Here is a 19,347-nt window from a genome sequence, read left to right on the forward strand (position 1 = left end):
CTGAAGAATTCTGGGGAAGACTTACGAGCAGAAAGGCAAACTGTTATATATATCCAACCTGGTATGTAACCAGTCATGTAACCTATTATATAACACCAACCTGTCAATCACCCCAAAAGGCAGGAAAGGACAACCAATCCTGCCAGAAGAAAGGCGGGACAAACTAGTGAGCTTATAAAAGGCAGCATGTGCTGAGACTTCAACATCTTTCTCCATTTCTGGAAACTGATCTGTTCCAAGCTCTCTGGAGCCTATTTTCACTTTGTGTAGCTTCCTTCTTTAATTTCATTCTTTCTTTTATGTGATAAACTGTTTGTATAAAATTGCTCTGTGTTTGTGATCACGCCATCATCAGCTTGACTGGGTACCAGCAGTCATTCTTGACACCAGGAACGAGGAGCCAGGGAACATCCAGAGAGAATAACCTAACACCTGGATGCTGTAGTTTAGTCTTGCTATTTATAAAAACACGAGATGTTCTTTAAAGTATATTTTAATCTACATGTTCTCCCTCCATCCTTTTCTTTTACTTGTGATTTATTTACCATAGATCTGGGCTGTTTGCCTTGTAGAGTTTTACTCAGTCTGAATTTTGCCGACTGTATTCTCATTGTACAGTTCAACATGTCTTTCTGTCTTCTGTACTTTCTGTAAATTGGCAGCTAGATCCAGAGGCTTCATTAGACTCAGGCTCAATCCATTTTGTGAAACTGTAAGTAGTGTTGTGTTCTTTCACTGCAAGGAGGCACAGAGTATCTGTCAACCTCGAAACTTAAATCTATTCATTCATTAGGCAATATAAAGTGATGATATCCTCATTCTATCATTTCATTCTTTGCAAATGACCAATGAATTTCTTCCTACTATGATTACAACTCATAGATTTAAACATATTTGAAAGGTTTACATCTATTGCAATTATTATACTTAATAAAGCTCAAAATATTCTATCTGTGGCCTACTGGAGCCTATTCAGGTTTGCTCCCGAGTTCTTTTGCTATGACCCTAGTAGTGTTTGACAGCTTTCTTGCTATATGGTACGAAAACTATTACAAGATCATCTTGTGATTTCCTGACTCAGACTTAGAAGCTGCCATTTCTCCAAAAGCTCTGTTTCTCTTAGTGAAAAATGGTATTTTAAGATTATAATCTGGACATTAGGGAGGTTTGTTGTTACAGGATTGGTCATAGTTTCTAGGTATTTTCAGTGGACGGAGTTAGGAAATAAACACTGTCATATGTTGTAAAATATATATTTATGAGAAATGTCACATGAATTCATACTGATACTTCCAACTCAACTCTGGGACTATAGAGTTTTTGCTTAACCTTTTCTATATCACACGTGTAACTCCTTTCTTCCCTACTGAGAATTCTGTTTTCCAAGGACACAGGGAATGTCAGAATTAGAATACCCCATGTCACTTATTTCCTTTTTTTCACATTATACACACACCAATCTCAGCGCCATGATGAATCTGACTCCACTTTTGATGTTTGACTGCTGGCAGCTTGCAAGCCCCTCTCTTCCCTCCTGCCTCACACCTTGGTAAGCTGATCCCAAAGCTTCCCTGCTTCCTCCTTGGCACTGGTGCAAAGTTCAAGCCATGCAATCCCCAGACCAAACATAGGAACCCTCATCCCAGCCTCACCCCTACCACAATAAAACTCCACGCCAGAGCCCCTCCTTACTTTCTCAAGACAGCTTTAAACCTGCGGAAAGCCTGCCCTGAACTCCACAGAAAGCCTGTTTATGTAATAAACTTTTCCATACCCACTTGGTGGTGTGTGGCATCTTGACTTTTGACTTATTAATTAGGAGGGGTTCCATCCTATTTCTAAAGGGTAACCTACCTAAACACTGAGAATAATATAAATGCTACTATCAAAACAATTACTAAGAGGTGTTAAAATTATTGTGTCTATACATTCCCTGTTCTCTCCCATTCATTTTTTTGTATTTATACTATATCTAGATGTCAGAGTTACAGCCATTGTATGCTATATATTATTTTTTTGTTTTTCAGCTCTCATTTAGTCATAATCATTCAAGTAATTATATATTTAAAGTTCCAGTCCTTGTATAGAAGTTTTTCTAGTCATTTGAGTTGTCTGAAGCTTGTTCTCTGGTAGATTTTTCAGGAAGTGCCCATCAGAACAATATTCCCTAAGTTCTTGCATGTTGCTAATGATTTGTGCTCTTCATACTTGAAGGTTAGTTTACTTGATATAAAAACATGTTTTCTTTACTTGAGTATATTATTAGTGTTTCTCCATTGTCTTCTACTAACTTCTTTTCAGTTCAGTTTTTTTAAAAATTAGATTTATTGAGGTATAATCTATATGCAATAAAATTAATCAGTTTCAAATTTATTGAGTTTATTGGAAAGGTTGCTTTACTGTGTTGTCACTTTGCATATTGTTTTTTGAGAAGTTGGAGGCTAACTTGGATCCATTCAATGTAAACGATTTGGTCTTTTTGTCTGGCATAAATCATTGCTGGTGAAAAGCTGACAATCTAATTTTCTTTCCTTTATAAGTTACTTGCTTCTTTTATATGGTTATTGATCAAATGATTTTTTCTCTTTTAAAGCTGTGTAATTGTATGAATATGTCTTGTCTGAGTTTATATTCTCAGATATGGGTTATGCTCTTTCATTACGTAATTAATTTTTTTAATTACAGGAAAGTTTCCTTAGATTATAATTTAAAAAAAATTTTTAAGTTTGCTTTGGTTTCTTTCTTCAGGGATACCTATTATGTGTATATTATATTTTCTTTGTCTATTTTCAATATTTGTTTCCTTATCTCAAATTTTTTTCTCTTTTCTCATTTCTATTTGATTTAAAATTTTTTTCTCCTTTTCACTCTCTCTCAAGAAATTACCTGTTATATTTATTCACCCATGTGTTCTTTCATGTTTAGTCCTCATTTATAAGATTTAAAAGTTTTATTTATAAATTTTCTGTGTTCTGTTACGTTATTTTTGAGTTATCATAGTTTTATGTGATGCTTTCATCTCTTTATCATGTTTTAAATGTCTTTTATTTAGTTTTGAAATAAAGGCTACAGTTTTGATCTCTTGTGAGCACTTTTTTTCTGGAAGAGATATTATTCTGCTTTTATTCTTATTGTTTAATAATTAATTTGCATAGGATTTAACCTTAATACATTTATCATGCTCTTATTTATATTAAATCAGTTTCTTGGAAATTTTAGAAAAAAAGCTGTGCTTAAGTCAAGGTAGATTTTCCAAGTTTACAGAGCTCCTTTTTCTGTCATTTTGTATAGTGTTAACAAATAGCAGTTTGCTTTCTGTGGTCTACTGGCTGTTGCCATTCCCCAATTTCATCCAGATCTTTTTTTTTTTCTTTCCCTCTTTTCTCCCTAGCCTGCTCAATTTTACTTCTATTCTGGGAGTTTTTCAGTCTGAGGTCCTCTCCTGGAAGGGTTCCCTAACTAGTCAGCTTTGAGAGTTTATAGAAACTAGACTTTTCCATTCTCTTTGCAATCTTAGTTCTGTTCACTTGTACTCATCCATAATTAGGGAGAGAAAAATCATTCCCAGTTTTAGCTGCTGTTCTCAAATTGGGCTGCCAAATTTTCTAATGAATGCCTGTTGGCTATTTGGGGTTCTCCTTATGTTATCTATTAGTTTTTTGTTTTGCTATCTAGTTGCTTTCTTTGTTTTAGTGTGAGGATTCAGGAAGACTAAAAAGCTAAGCTGTTGCTGTTTTGTGATCTTCCCAGAATCTTCCACTAAGTTTTTCTTAATCCTATTTTTTGGGAGAAAAAATTAGGTCTACTGAGATGAAATTTATATGTAATAAAATTCACCAGTTTTATATTTCTTGAGTTATTTGAAATGTTGCTTCACTGTTGAGTTACTTTGTATATTGCTTTTGAGAGTTGGAAGCTAATTGGTATTTATTAATTGTAAGTGAATATATCTTTTTGTCTAGAGTTCCAGAAGATTTTTTCATTAAATTTAGTGTCTTAATAATCCCAATATGCTATGTCCTAGTGTTAACCATTTGAGGATCAAGTTTTTCAAGGTACACTGTAGGTTGTTTCAATATATAAATTTAATTCTTTTTTATTTTCAGAAAGTTTTCTTGCACTAAAGTTTTAAAATTTTATTCTGGTCTACTGTTTTGTTTTTCTTCTTTGGGGGTGTCTCCATTATACATATGTTGTATCTTCCTTTATTTTCTTCTATATATCACTTTCTCTGTAATACTTTTTACCTAATTTTTAATTTTCTTTTTATTCCCTTGGTTGTTTTCATTTCTCTTCTCAATTTTACTTGATATATTTTCAATAAAATATATTTTGACCTGAGAACTTTATAGTATAGTTTTCATTTCTGAGCAGGTTTTGTCTTTTACTTCAGTTTTTTTTCCTAAGTTCAGTCAACTCTCATTTTGTCTTTTTCTTTTTTGTCCATTTCTGTTACAAGTTTCTGAATTTCTGATTGAGGGATATCTTTCTTCTGTAAATGTTATATTAATGATATTTAATTCATGTTGGAACACTGTGTTACAGTTTTCCTCTGCCTCCTGGTTGATAGTTTTGAAGAGTTTTTGTTTTCATTTTAGGAGTTTTGATTCTCACTTTCTATTTTCTTTTTGTAGTAACTTTTCTTGGATGTCTCCTGATATTTTCCACTTATTTTCAAATCCCTTGAAAATTTCCCAAATAAACAATAGCAACTGTTTATATGGAGGGGTGAGAGGAGTTGAGTGGCTTGCTAAGTCTCTTCAAAATTTTTTAATTTTACTTTATTTTATTTTAGAGATTAGAATCTTACTTTGTTTCCCAGGGTGGAGTGCAGTGGCACGATCATGGCTTACTGCAGCCACAAACTTCTGGGCTTGAACAATCCTCCTGCCCCAGCCTCCTGAGAAGCTGGGACTACAGGTGAGTGCCACCACACCTGGATATTTTTAAAACATTTTTTTTTTAAGAGATGGAGTCTTGCTATGTTGCTCAGGCTGGTCTCTGATTCCTGGCCTCAAGAGATCCTCCCACCTTCGCCTCCCAAATTGCTGGGATTATAGGCGTGAGTCACCATACCCAGCCTCTTAGCCTCTTCTCTTTTCTTTTGTACAATGAAGTGCACTTTTTTGGAACAGTATCTGTTTGAGGAAATGGAGGCTCCTGGTTTTCTGATTGTGTCGTCTATCATTTCAGTAGAAATATTGTTTTCAACTACTTGCCTCTTACTTTTGTTTCACTACCAAGTCACTTTAAAGGATGCTGTATCAGTCAGGGTCCAGTCAGAAGACAAAAAATGCAATAATAATTGGAAATGGAAACCTAATATAAAGAGTTGTTAACTAGTAATAAGTAGTTGACTACCAAAAATGACTCTAAGGCATCCAAAAGTGGCATGTTAAAAAAAAAATTAGCTACTACTTCTAGGCTGAGGGAAAGTGGCAATAAAGGAACTAAGGACTTGAAAGAGCGCCCTCATACTCACAAGCCTGAGATCAGACCTCTTCAGTGAGGAACGTACAGACTACCTGTAATGACAAACTTGCCAGAGGGCCTGGGTGAAGTGGGGTACAGTTGGCTGGTGTAGCAGGAACTGCTGTGGCAGTGGCCCACAGGAGCCACCAAGGATCAGCTGCTACTTGCATAGAACATGGATTGAGGGTGCAGCTGGAGATACCGAGGAAGCAGCCCACTGGAGTGGGTCACAAATGGCTACCAGACAAAGGCAGAGCAGCCTGAAGGCACAGCCAGAGCTGGCCTATGGGGGCCGCCAGGCTGCAGTGCTGAATAAAAAACGGTGGGCTAGAATCTAGAAGTACCTTCTTGTGGCAATCAACTTGAAGTGTTACGTCACCACTAGATGAAGCCTCACATGGTACCAGCTGGCAAAGGAGACATGTTTACAAGGTCTAGCTTTAGTATCACAAAGTAGGGCAAGGAAGGGTGGATTTGGAGCTGGGAGATAATAAACTGATAAGTGTTACAGAGACCTTCTTTTCCAAGTTTTCTTTCCCCCTAGAAACTGCACCTTTTCAATACTACCACATTTGAAACTACACCCTTTCACGCACCTTATTTGCAATTCCCAGTAGTCTTATCTACTGTGTTGGGTGTTTTCTCAACTCAGGATGGGATTCTCTCTGGAGGTGAATTTATATGTATTTTTCCATCTCTAGGATGTTGTGCTCTCCCTTTCTTATGGTATCCCCTGTATCTCTGCTTTGGCATGAGCTATGAATGTGGCTCTGCTGGGTTTCCACTTGTCTGGAAAATAAAGTTTGTAGCTTTATTTGTGTATCAGTAAGCTATTCCTGTGTAAAAAAAAACCCGCTTAAGTGGCATGTACCAATAAGCACTTATTTCTTGCTTATCCATTTTCAGGTCTGCTGGGATTTGGTTGATCTAGGCTGGGCTTAGTTACAAACCGTGGGTTGGGTCCAGGTGTACCCCACAGGCCTTTCATCCTCCTCCAATTAGTAGCTATGCAAGGCATGTTATTTCCATGGCAAAAGACGATGCAAAAAACTAAGCCCCTCTATGAGAACACATTTCATAGCTCTACTTGCAACACATCCCAATGCCCAAAGAAAGGTATATGGCCAAGAGCAACATCAATGAGACAAAAAGTGTTTTCTGGACAGAAGTTTGAAGAGACAGGAAGTAAATATTTGCTGAAGAATAATTTGTCATAGACATACTTTCTGTTTATAAATAAAAATTTATGTACCTCCCACACTCAAAAAATCCTCACGTCCATTCCAAGAGTCTCTGAAGACTTAGCAAATCATATGGCATAAGGCTTGAGGTCTAGGATGTTATGATCTACATCAAATATGATACAGAGACTTTTGAACTAAGAAGACAAGTTGTTATCTACTGCCACTCCACACATATCCAAATATATAATGGTGGACCAGAAATATATTAACTGCAATAAGGATTCTAATTTGAAAAGGGCAAGAACGGCAATCATATAGCACATAGTCAACGGTCCTTAGAAATTCTGAAACTCTTCTGGGCAAATGTTGTCAGATTCCTCTACACTGTGGGTAGAAATGTTTCTCCATTAGGCTGTGGTGATCCCCTAAGTAGTGCTAAGTCCATCGTTCCCCACTATTTTTGGCTGCACCCTTTAAAATTCCTTCTTGTTTTATTATTTGACTCCTACCAACATCAGTGCCAAAAGTCTCTCTCTGTCTCTCTCTTACACACACGCACACACACATTTTTGATACATGCTTCTCTTTTTCTAGACTTAAATTGCAGCAAATGTGGACACAGCATGATTCTAAGGTATAATGTTCAAACTTTCTAGTTGTCCTTTTGTTTAATTGAAAGGATCTGCAGATCTTCCATTCTTCTCTTTAGACATATAAGCAAGTATTATAGCCACACCCTTAGTTTGATCTTTATTCTGAGGCCATGTTTTACTGGAAGCACCCTGGGTTTGGCCTTTTCTCTGAGGCTGTGTCATAATGGCAACACCTTTGATTTAGTAATAAGCACTTTTATTTTGCAACCCTATAATTTCCCTTTAAATATTGCTTGCAAACTGGTTAGTATTTTTCTGACTGAATCTCTTTCATGTAGTGCCTTATGAAATGCAGCTAACTGCAACCAGCTCACACTTTCAATATTCTACCTCAAAACTTCCTCATCCAACATCAAATGTTTATTAGGTACATGTTCTACCTTCTGAGATACTGCATGTGATATTTTACCAAATAATTTGCCACTGCATAACATAGATCTTATTTTTCATCCTCATATGACAGTTTCCTCATTACCAACTTCCCAGTCCTAAAATTAATACCAAATATTTTAAGTTTTTATTATAGCAGCATCTTACTTCTGGTACTAATTTCTGTGTCTGACAGGTATTGCTGCAAAACAAATAACCCTACAACTCAGGAGCATAAAACAATAACCATTTATTTTTCACTTACGTTTTTTGCAAGTTTACTGGAATTCAGCTAATCTAGTTTGTAAGGTTTGCTTACAAGCTGCAAGTTGTGTTCAGGTCCTATTCAAGTGTCTCTCTTTCTTTATGGGCCAGCTGCTAAATAAGGCATGCGCTTCTCACGGCAAAAGAACAGGAGTGCAAAAGACCAAACCAAGCATGCAAGCACATTTCAAGTTTCTGTCTAAATCAGTTCCCAACATGCCATTGGCCAAAGCAATTAACACCATCGCACTCAATATCAATGGTGGTGGTCGTAATTCTTATGTGGGAGGGAAAGTGAATATTTTCTGAACAATAATAAAATCATCTAACATATTATAATCTGTCTCCTCGTTATGCTACTGGGGGCACAGGGTTTAGACATACTTGCTCCACTTGTCTATTTGGTTTTTGCCGGGTATATGAGAAATTTAGATTCATACTGTAGCTGCCATTATCCTATGGGAACCTAGAAGTCATCTGTTTAAAAGCAACTTAAGCATTTCTTTTTCAATTTTTACTTAGCCCTAAGTAGTAATATCCATAAATAAAAGATTTAATGTCCTAGATATGCTTTTCTTAATATACATGATTTTAAATATATAAATGTAATAATTTTAAGAAACTTGTTTTCCCCCATACTGTATATAACCCTCTGGTTTATTAACTGGGGTACATACATGTACCAAACTTTTGGATAAACACTGCGTTATACGAGACAGCTCCCCTAAACCTCTGATGTAGGTGTCTCTTGTCCTTTCCACCCAGACAAGAAACCCACTCCATTCAGTAAGGGTCTGTTCATCCTACGGGTCCTAATGGCCTGGGGGATAGATTTGACTCCAGCACTGGGCACACAATAATGACACATAGCACTTGCTGTGTCTTAGAGGTGCTCTAAGTGAGTGCTTTACATGTTAGCTAATTTAATCCTCACAACAACCCTGACGTTGGTACTATTATTATCTCCATTTTACAGATAAGGCAACTGAGGCAAAGAGAACGTAAGCAACTTGCTCAAAGTCCCATAGTTAATAAGTGGCTATCTAGGGGTCCTAACTGATTAGTTGTTCTATCTCTGGCAGGCACTCCATAAGGATTTGTTGAGTGAATGGATGAATTAAATCCATTACTTGTGGTGTCTTAGTCCATTTTGTGTTGCTATAACAAAATTACCCAACTGGGTAATTTACAGAGAACAGAAATTTATTGCTTACAGTTCTGGAGACTAGGAGTCCAAGATCAAGGTGCCGGCAGGTGAGGGCCTGATCTCTCTGTTTCCAAGATGATGCCCAGTTGCTGCATCCTCTGGGAAGGAGGAGTGCTGTGTCTTCACATGGCAGGAGGCTGCATGGCAAGCTTGCTGAATGCTGCATGAAGCCTCTTTTACAGGGGTCTAATCCCATTCTTGGGGAGAAGCCTCTTGGCCTAATCGCCCCATAAAGGCCCTACCTCTTAATACCAACGCGTTGGCTGTTAAATTCGACACCTGAATTTTGGAGGAGACACATTCAAACCATAGCATATGATTAAGCAGAAAAAGCCAGCCGCCCTTTAGGACAATTACACGGTATTTTAGAATTATAGGACACCCTACAGCACACTCTACTTCTCTGAAGTGTTAGGATTCGTCTGTTTGTTTCACAAGCGAATATCAAACAGTCTCACTCCCAACCAGCTATTAAAGCAGCACTCTATTTAAAAAGAAAGAAGTGCTATTATTTGGGACTTCGCCTGCAGACAAGCATTAACTCACCGCTGGACAGGAATGAACGCCTCCTCCTGCCTGCTGGACTGCACTCCTTGCTGCAGCAGTGCCGGCACTCCAGCGAGAGCTGTGTGCAGATCCTGAATGGGTCAAGAGCTTCGGGCACAATCTTAAGGTACCCTTAGGAACAGATGATCGCCTTTCTTTTTCCTTTCTCCCCGAGGCAAATATCAACTCAGCCGGCGCCTAGAATTTATTTGTGCTTAAGATAAATTAACAAGAACCAAAGAGCGGCTCTCAGGTGTTGGTAGCAGGCTGGAGTGCCTGAGGACAGTAATCCATTTCAGTTCCAATATCACTGCCTTTCAGGCCACATGATGGGAGCCCGCAGAGTTTGCCAGGATGTTCAGGCCAAGCACCTTGCAGGCTTCTGGATCCCGGAGCCCCTCACACTTTGAGGCTTTAATATAGTTTTCCCTGCCTGCTCGCCTGTGCATAATTGTGAGAAGCACCAGAGCAAGAAAGAATAATATGACCTTCCAGGGCTGCGAAAACAATTGTGTCCTCTATGAATTTGTAGGTTGAGTGATGATGCAAATTAGGGCTTTAGCGTATTCTTCAGGGTGAAGCACCTGAAACCTCGAGTTACCTTGATAATATTTCATCATTATTTCCTAGTACCCTGCAAGAGCTCTGCCCTGCCCCCTTCTTAATTAAAGAATTCCAAGTCCTTGGAATAAAATTATGTTGCATGTTCTCATCTACGCCTGCCCTGCCCGCCTCCCATCTCAGTGTAGATAAGGATCAAAGGCACATCCTGGCCAGGCCAAAAACCAAACAAAAGAATTTATTTCATATCCATGTAATGAGTATTTATGGAACATCTACTAGATATTTGGAGGATGTTGGCAGACCCTCCTGCACCATGCTAGATCCCGGGACAGCTGGCAAGGCAGGGAAAACCTGGATTTTCTCTCTGATCCAGCTCTGTGACCTGGATAAATTAATTTCTCAGTTGCTGCATCTGCAGATTTGAGATTATAATGTTTTAAATTATTATTTTAAATTGACATATAATAGTTGCACATACTTATGATTTTTTTTTTTTTTTGAGACAAAGTCTCACTCTGTTGCCCTGGCTAGAGTGCAGTGGCACCATCATAGCTTACTGCAACCTCCATCCAACTCCTGGGATCGAGTGATCCTCCTCCCATGTAGCTGGAACCACAGGCGTGGGCCACCATGCTCAGCTAATTTTTTCTATTTTTTGTAGAGATGGAGTCTCACTCTTGCTCAGGCTGGTCTCGAACTCCTGACTTCAAGTGATCCTCCCGTCTCAGCCTCCCAGAGTGCTAGCATTACAGGCATGAGCCACTGTGCCCAAACAGAGTCATATTTTGGTACATGTACACAATGTGCAATGATCAAATCAGGGCACTTAGCATATCCATCGCCTCAAACATTTATTATTTTTTTGTGTTAGGAACATTTAAAATCCTCTTTTCTAGCTATTTGAAAATATACAAGATTATTCTTAAGTATAGTCACCCTACAGTGCTATAGAACACTAGAATTTACTGCTTTTGTCTAGCTGTAAGTTTTATCCGTTAACCAACCTCTCCTGATCCTCCCTCCTCCCTCCCTTCTGCAGTCTCTGGTATCTGTTATTCTACTCTCTACTTCTATGAGATCAACTTTTTCAGCTTCCACATAGGAGTGAGATCAGGCAGTATTTATCTTTCTGTGCCTGGCTTAGTTCACTTAACAGAATGTCCTGCAGGTTCATCCATGTTGCTGCAAATGGCAAGATTTCATTCCTTTTTTATGGCTGAATAGTATTTCATTATGCATATACACCCCATTATATTTACCCATTCATCTGTCAGTGGACACTTAGATTGACTCCAGATTATGTTTATGCCATGAGTTTTAAAAGAAATACTTTACACATGACGTGTAGCACAAAGCCTTACACTTAATAGACACTCAACAAATGTCAGTTCTATACCATCCCCTTTCCTCCTATCCTTTCCTCCCTCTTCCCCAGGTACAGAGATAACAGAGATAACTATGATATAATCCTTGTTCTTGAGAGCCCAGTCCAGTGGGGAAATAGGTTTGTAAGGAGATGAACTCTAACAAAATGTGATCCGTCTACAGAGCAGCATGAACAATGTGCCGTGGGAAACAAGGGGAGGAAGCAACTGATTTCCTAACAAAATTAAAGCTGTAGAGACTTTAAAAGTACTATAGCTCAGCTTCCTCATTTTACAGGTGAGAACATTCAAGCCCAGAGACATCACGAGACTTATTCAAGGTCACAGCACATTTGTGGCAGAGCTGGGGTTAAAACCCAGGACTCCAGACTCACAGCTTGTTGCTATGTTCATACAGAATACGGGGCAGGAATTGAAACAGGAAAAAATAAAGATTTCATGTCACACAGGACACAAGGCTAGAATCAGAGTAGATGGGCGTGGAAGCTGGAAGGGAGTTTGGAAGCTGTGGAATCAGGGCACGGTCTTGTGCTGGCAGAGCCTGTGCCTGCTCTGTCACTGGGAACTTCAGTCCAGTTCGTGCTCTGATGATCCCCACGTCCTCTCAGAGAGTAGGTTTCCTGACCCAGAAGCCAAATTTAAGAGTGACTTCTGCAGGACAGTTTATTCTGAGGAAGGGCACAGTCGAAGGAGAGAGCCAGGTGCAGGAAGGAATATGTCCTTGACATTGGGAAGCACCAGGAAGAGCATCAGGACTCCGGCGGTGCCAAGGAGCCTGCAGGGTGAAATAAAACTGACTTGAATGTGGGGAGGGAGCTGCAGTTCCCTGTGATCCAAATTAAGGGTTTGGATTATGCCACTTCTTAATAAACGTGTGGGAATTATCCATGCTACGGAATCGTCTTCAGAGATGCTGACCAGGGACCACTCTCTTCCCCACTGGGAGAGCAGGGGCAGGAGCGGAGGTGGAAGTCCATGGCATGTCTTCGCATTTGGCGCGGGCGGCTTCCAGATTAGCCTCTGAAATTAAGGACCAGTTCATCTAAATCCTGTCTAGCCCCCCGATGTTTCAATGGCATTGAATATTTTGAACTCCAGAGCAAAAGAAGAGGAGCAGCCTAATTATTTGGGGGTTAAAAATGGAAGGAAGAAACAGCCATAATGACTCATCTTCCTCCTCATCTCCTGCCTCTAGTTCCACTATTAGAGCACATTTACAATGCAAGTGTTCTAAGAAAGATGGAGCCCTATTTTTTTGTTTAATAGGGAAAATGATCAGAGTGGAGTTGATCTTGAAAGCAGCAACAAAACAAAGACGTGTTGCTTGGCATCCCAGCTCCACAAGCGGAGGGCGGCTTTCTGCTGGGGTTTCTGCTCCCCTGGCCTTCCTCCCCACCAATCAGGAGCACGGCCTCTCATCGGGACGGAGTCTGACTTCCTTTTTCTTAAGACTCGAATCTAAGGTCAGAGTCTAATGACTAGTATTGACCAAACTACTTACCTTATTTAAGAAGTCAGTGTTTAACTAATAACAGAAATAAAAATATGTCTCTGGCTAGGTTTTGCTGACCTTCACAAGATGGTCTCTTATTCTTGGGATATTTTAAGTCAAAACATACTCATTCTCGGAGTCCTAAATACAGCATTAATATGATTTTTTTTTTTTTCATTTTTGTTAAGGGTAAAAAGAAACGGAAACAATGTCCTTTTGGGAAAATGCCCAATGTTTAAGCCAATATCGACTTTACAATTTCTCATCTCCCAAGGCTACATAATTACAGTGAGAACTTTAAGAAATCTCCGGTGTACGTATGTGTTTTTGGCTGAAGTCCCTCAGCGAAAAGGCCATGCGTGCAGAGCTGTCTTGCCTGCAGCACTCTCCTTTTCTCTGCATACCACTACATTTAGGAGGGGCTCTCCATGGCTTTTTAAATTCCTTCTTCTTCCCAGGCTGCTCCTATATATCCTGATTGCTTATAGAGAAACATGGCAGAGTCCTGTACTTGTGTAGTTCCAAGGCTCTTTGGAAATGCACAGAGCAGAGGCTGTGGAAATCTCTGATGTTCAGCTTCGCTGGGGCGTTATCAAACACGACAGGTGCAAACGGGCACCTTTCAGCCCTTCTCCAAGCTCCCGTGAGGGCGGCAGCCTGCAGTGGCTGTGGAGGTTGTGCACGAGCCTGCGGAGTCTGCACATCCAGTTTGTCCGTGTCTTGGGAAAAATCAGAGCGGGGCGGCAAAGCGAGTGCGAGGTTGGCAGAGCGGGGCGCTAGGGTGTGGGAGGGCGTTCTGCGCCACTGAGGACTTGGGCAGGGCGCTCGGCCCTGCTGAGCACGAGTTCTTCAGCTGCGGGATCGGGATCGGGCTGAAAACCCTCGTATTGCCCACTCAGAACCAAAGCTAGCTGGATAACAGTGCTTTGCAAAGGTAAAGAAAGTTCGTGTTTTAAAGCTGGCTAATGCTGAATTATGGAGGAGCTTTTCGGAAATTCTTTTTGATCTACATAAATGGCAGAAATGTAGTGTGATCCATGGAGCTAACACCTGTCACATAGTGTCTGCTGGCATTGATGCCTCACATCTTCCTACGTTTTCTGCTTCCCCTTCTCGGTTACAGCCCGATGTCCAGTCCCTGGCCGCTGTCTCCGCCCAGCAATTCTTGCTTTCCATCTTGGTGGGCTTTGTTGGACTCCAGGAGCCCCAGGGGAGGAGCTCGTACAATCAGGCGGAACGTGTCTAAGAGCACTGAGACCGTCCGGGGAGTGATCCTAATTCCCAAATCTGCCGCTGTAGATAAGCAAGAGATTGCACTTTCCGGAGACCTGCGCATGACCTGAGTGTCCAGGGGAACATCAACAATACTACAGGGAGAAAGAGAAAAGGGCAACAGCAGCATATTTCATTTGCATCAGGCGTGAGGGGAAGATACAGAGAAAATGCTGCCCTTTGATTACACGGAAACGGAAGGAAAATCAATATGAAAATGGTGCTAAAGAGGCACAGGCGTTTCATGTTGTTTTCTTACTTCACTTGCTACAGAGGAGGGCAGTGGAACTCAGACACTTGCCAGTGGCACCTCTCAGGTGAGAGGAAGAGCCCGGCTGACAGAGGCCTGGGTGCCACCCTCATTTTGCCACCGACAAGGTGGGTCACCATTGGGAGGCTCTCAGCACCACAGTTTCCTCGTGTGGCAAACAGGGGACCTAGGTCTGTGGTTACCAAATCTCCCCTATGGGGAGCAGAGAGCTTCAAACCTCACCCTTCCCTCCCTCTTGTGTCTTGTCACTGGTTACTTTGTCTTCGTCATTGTAATCTCCTCAGGGCTCCTTGCCACCCTACTGGAGTAGGATGCCGTGCCCCACTCCATCTGTCCCATGGACCCAGTCCTGAGACCACGTAGAGTAGGTCATCAGCTCAGTTGTGTGACTTCAGGGGTGTGTGTTGTATATCCGTGTGTGTTGAGGGAGGCTGAAACGACTTCTTTCCCTAAATATTTCATCAGTGCCTAAGATGTTGCCATTGATTATTCCTTCCTCTTTATAAACTAATTTGTTAAACTATCAGAAACCTTGAGAGCCATCACAAAGGTCTAATCAGTCATTGACGCATTCAAGTTTATAAGACAGCAGGTTTTGAGAAGTGTAGGGAGAGACTGAAGGAAAACAACCCCTTCCTTTTCTACTTTAGTCCAAAGCTGGTGCTTCTTGGTTATTCATCTGGTGGCTTGCGTGCTAGCACGGTGACGTCCTCTCATGCCCAGTTTAAAGCTAAATTGTACCCATGTGGAAATTGATGACTTCTTATCATTTCAAAATTGGGCACATTCAAATGCCCCATGCTTGTAGGGGTAAGATCTGAAACCAGAGGAGCATAACTCTGCTCATAGCACCTATTTTGGGGGTCTGAGATTTGAGGAGTTTTAATTTAAATGTGAATTAGCAGTAATTGCTCGATGAAAAAATCCCAACAAAACCTCTGGTCCAGTGAAAATGGGAGCCTCTAAAAATCCCAAGATTATAGGTAATAGGACCTATCCTTCCATGTCTGTGCAGTTTCTATGAGTAGAACATCATTTTAATTCACTATGGCTCTTGTCCTTGCTCTTGTATTCTAATCCCCAGCAGCCTGATAAGGAGCAAGGGAACTAATTTTCAAATATTAACAAAGTTATTCAAGGGAACTGCGCTTTCCATTGCTGCAGTTGGCACGTCTTTTCCAGAAAGCTTGCCTGTGGCTGACAGCCTGCTTGGCACTGTCCCACTGGAGTGCTTCGGTGATGGAGAACAGGACTGACAGGCTTCACATGGCCAGATTCCAGACAGTTCTATGAGGGCTGCAGTCTGAGAACCGGGGGAGAAGGAGGCTGAGAGGGCATCAGCTGACGGGTGTAGCCAGTCCAGGACAGGGGGAAGGTAGCCAGAGAGAGTCATTTAGGGGAAGTAGATTGAAAGCAGCCATGAAAAATTCTGAAATGAGGGTATGGGATGATGCTGGTCACCTCCACAGACCCCCACATGGAAGCCCCCCTAATGAGCAGAGCTGGGCCCCAGGCTCTCAGGTGTTAAGGACTTTTCTATGTGTAGCGTGGTGGAAACCGCTGCTCATTTCCCAGCATACCCAAGGTGATAGGATTTTAGCTGGGAGGTCATTATCCAGCCAACGACTAATTTCTGGGTCCTTTTGGAACTAGATGTGGCCATAGGACTAAGCTGTCACTGGCAGAATGTGAAGTAAGTGATGTGAGCCACTTGCAGACCTGACCTGGAACCTTGCCTGTGTGCTCCTCCACCCCTCCCCACCCCCACCTTCTGATGGCTGCAATGCCGGCCTCAGAGTGACCTTGGGAGCCATGCGTTGGAGATGATAGAGCCGGCATCTGCCTGGATCCCCAAAGGAAGGCTTGGAGCAGAAGGTCCACCAATTGCACTGCTCTAGATGATTAACCTAACAGAGAAAAAAACTTCTATTCTTCTTGAGTCATTGCATTTGGGGTCTTCCCATTGCAGCAGTTTAGGCCACACCGATTAATATAGACAACACCTGGGTAAAGGAGGTGGTGTCACCATTCTATAGGTTACGAAGTTGCACCTCTGAGAATTTAAGAGGTTTATTTATTTACCCAATATTGGCATTGGGATGTGGAGTCAGGATTTGAACTGAAGTCAGTCTGGTTTAAACCTTTGGCTCCCAGAAGTTCAGGCCTCCAGAGAAAAGAGATAGAAGTGGATGATTTGGATGAGAGGGAATCTCAGATTTAACTACTGTGTCCACTAACTCAAGCCCAAATTCATACCACCTCTCTCCATGACCCCAGCTGCTGCACCTCTGAATTTGATCTTCATGTAGGAAAGATGTGAGAGCTGGAAGGGGTCCTAATAATCCCAGCTCAGTGGTTTTAAAATTTTATTTGGCAACAGAAATGCTTCTTCTAATGAAATCTTACTCAGAAGCTCCGTGTGTGGAGCAGTTCGAAGCAGAGTTCGTCTCTTTGAAGAGGGGTCTGGAGCCAGGCCTGTGCACCTGCACAGCCCCGAGCCCCTCAGAGCAGGTCAGGGAACAGCGGGGCTGGTCCAGCCCTTCATTTCAAAGGTAAATAGATGGTAGGGCACTAAGTGTCTTCACCAGGGTCACACAGGTGGTAAATGGCAGAATGGAAACAGGAATCCAGGCTCCTGACTCTTGAATTTAGAAATCTTTCTATTGCCATGGTATATTAGGGTTTTCTAGAGAAACAGAACCAATAGGAGATATAAATAAATAAATAAATAAATAATGGATATAGCATAATGTGCCAATATGATATATAATGTATATATTAAAAATGAGGGATTGGCTCACATGATTATGATTAGGGAGGCTAAGGAGTTTCACGATGGGCTGTCAGCAAGCTAGAGGCCCAGCAAGCCAGTGGTATAGTTTCAGACTAAACCCGAAGGCCTGAGAACCATGAGTTCTTATGTCCAAGGGCAGGTTAAGCAGGGAACAAACTTCTTCTGCCTCTTTGTTCTATTCCAGCCTTCAACAGATTGAGTGACGCCCACCCACATTGGTGAGGATGATCTTCGCTCAGTCTACTGATTCAAACACTAATCTCTTCCGGACACACCCACATGGACACTTCCCAAAATCATGTTTTACCAGCTATCTGGACATCCCTTAGTTCAGTCAGGTTGACATGTGACATTAACCATCAAAACTGGGTTTCCTCTATTGAGATATCAGCCCTTGAATCGATCCAAGATGCCCAGCAAGGACAGAATGGCGGAAGGCTCAGAGTTACTTGCATTGTTTTTTTTTTTGTTTGTTTGTTTGTTTTTTTAAAGTCTGTGTAACAAATTACCACCAACTTCATGGCTTAAACAACACCTGTTTATTATCTCAGAGATCTGTAGTCTGGGTGGGCTCAGCTGGGCTCTCTGCCCAGGGTCTCGGAAGGCTGAAGTGAACCGTTGGCTGGGCTTGGCTGCTGTCTGGAGGCCCTGGGCAAGAATCCACTTCCAAGCTCACTGGGGTTGTTCTTCGTGGTTATAGGACTGCAGCCCCTGTTTTCTTGCTGGCTGTTGGCTGTCAGTGGTCTTGGCTTCCGGAGATTGCTCTCCTGAGGTCGTTCCCTCTGACCCCCTCCACGCTAGCAACAAGAACCTCCCGCCTATGGAATGCCTCTCACACTTCACATCTCTTTCCCTCCTCACTTCCCCTTCTGCTACCAGCTAGAGAAAGCTCTCTGCTCTCAAAGGGGCCATGTGGTTAGGTTGGACCCATCTGGTAATCTCCCTATCTCAAGTCAACTAACTGATTGGTAACCCTAATTACATCTGCAAATCCCTTTCGACATGTAAGGTAGCATAGTCATGGGAGTGACATCAGAGAGCAAAGGCAGTGGAGGCCAGCTTAGAAATGTGCCCACCACACTTGTGTCATTATGGCAAAAATCTAGAACAGATCACCTTCTCTCCAGGCCACTGAGAACAATGGGATGGACCGTGGTTCTCTCCTGTGACCTCCCAACAACCTTTTGCCAAATTCTCTCTGCTAGCTTCCTGGCTAGATAAAACAGCCTGATTCCACATTGGTTTTTCTTGCACATGGTCTGTGGGGCAAAGGCAGGTGTTAGAATCTGTAGAGTATGTTCCCAGCCCAAGCCCTCCCTACCAGTTATTTCTGCCCACGTGTAGAAAGGCAGGAGGCAGGTCTGGGATGCTGGGTCCACCAGAAAAGGCAGGGGGTCTCTGTTCCTCTGGTGGCACCCACAGAATGATGAGCACAACAATCTCCTCCCTTTGTAGAGGACTCCAGAGGGGAGACAGATTTAACCTAAGTGGACAGGACAAGTAGAACTCTTTGTTCTTTACGATACTCTTGGTCTACTAGGGTCAGCTGGTTTCTCTGCTGGTTCTAGTGTCTTCAGTTTGTCCCCTGCCCTGTAGCCCAGCAGGTTGCATTGCTGGCTACATTACCCATGCCTGGGACACATGAGAAATTGCATAGTTCAGGCATCATGCTGGCAAGCTGACAGAGCCCCAGAGAAGCTGTCTCCTAGCAGCTGTAGAAGAAAACCGAGGGGAGGAAGGCAGACATGCCTGGGGAAGAAATGGAGAACGTTGGGTGGCAGGTAAAATTCTCTGTTCTAGTTGTCCTGTGGAAATGGGTTTGTGATGTGAACCCTGAGGCCAGATCCAGTCTGGGTGTGAGACTGGAGGCTCCA

At 41.9% G+C, this 19,347-nt stretch overlaps 1 protein-coding gene across 1 annotated transcript; it reads right to left on the minus strand.

Annotated features, from left to right (window-relative positions):
- Positions 1–14,179: 14,179 nt before the first annotated feature.
- On the minus strand, positions 14,180–17,349 carry LOC138397235 (putative uncharacterized protein encoded by LINC01559). Its single transcript, XM_069491202.1, is given in 2 exon segments — positions 14,180–14,354; positions 17,201–17,349. Coding segments are annotated over 2 exon segments (324 nt in total).
- Between the last annotated feature and the right edge of the window lie 1,998 nt (positions 17,350–19,347).

The sequence above is a fragment of the Eulemur rufifrons genome, chromosome 16 (assembly GCF_041146395.1).
Source record: "Eulemur rufifrons isolate Redbay chromosome 16, OSU_ERuf_1, whole genome shotgun sequence".
Lineage (NCBI taxonomy): Eukaryota > Metazoa > Chordata > Mammalia > Primates > Lemuridae > Eulemur > Eulemur rufifrons.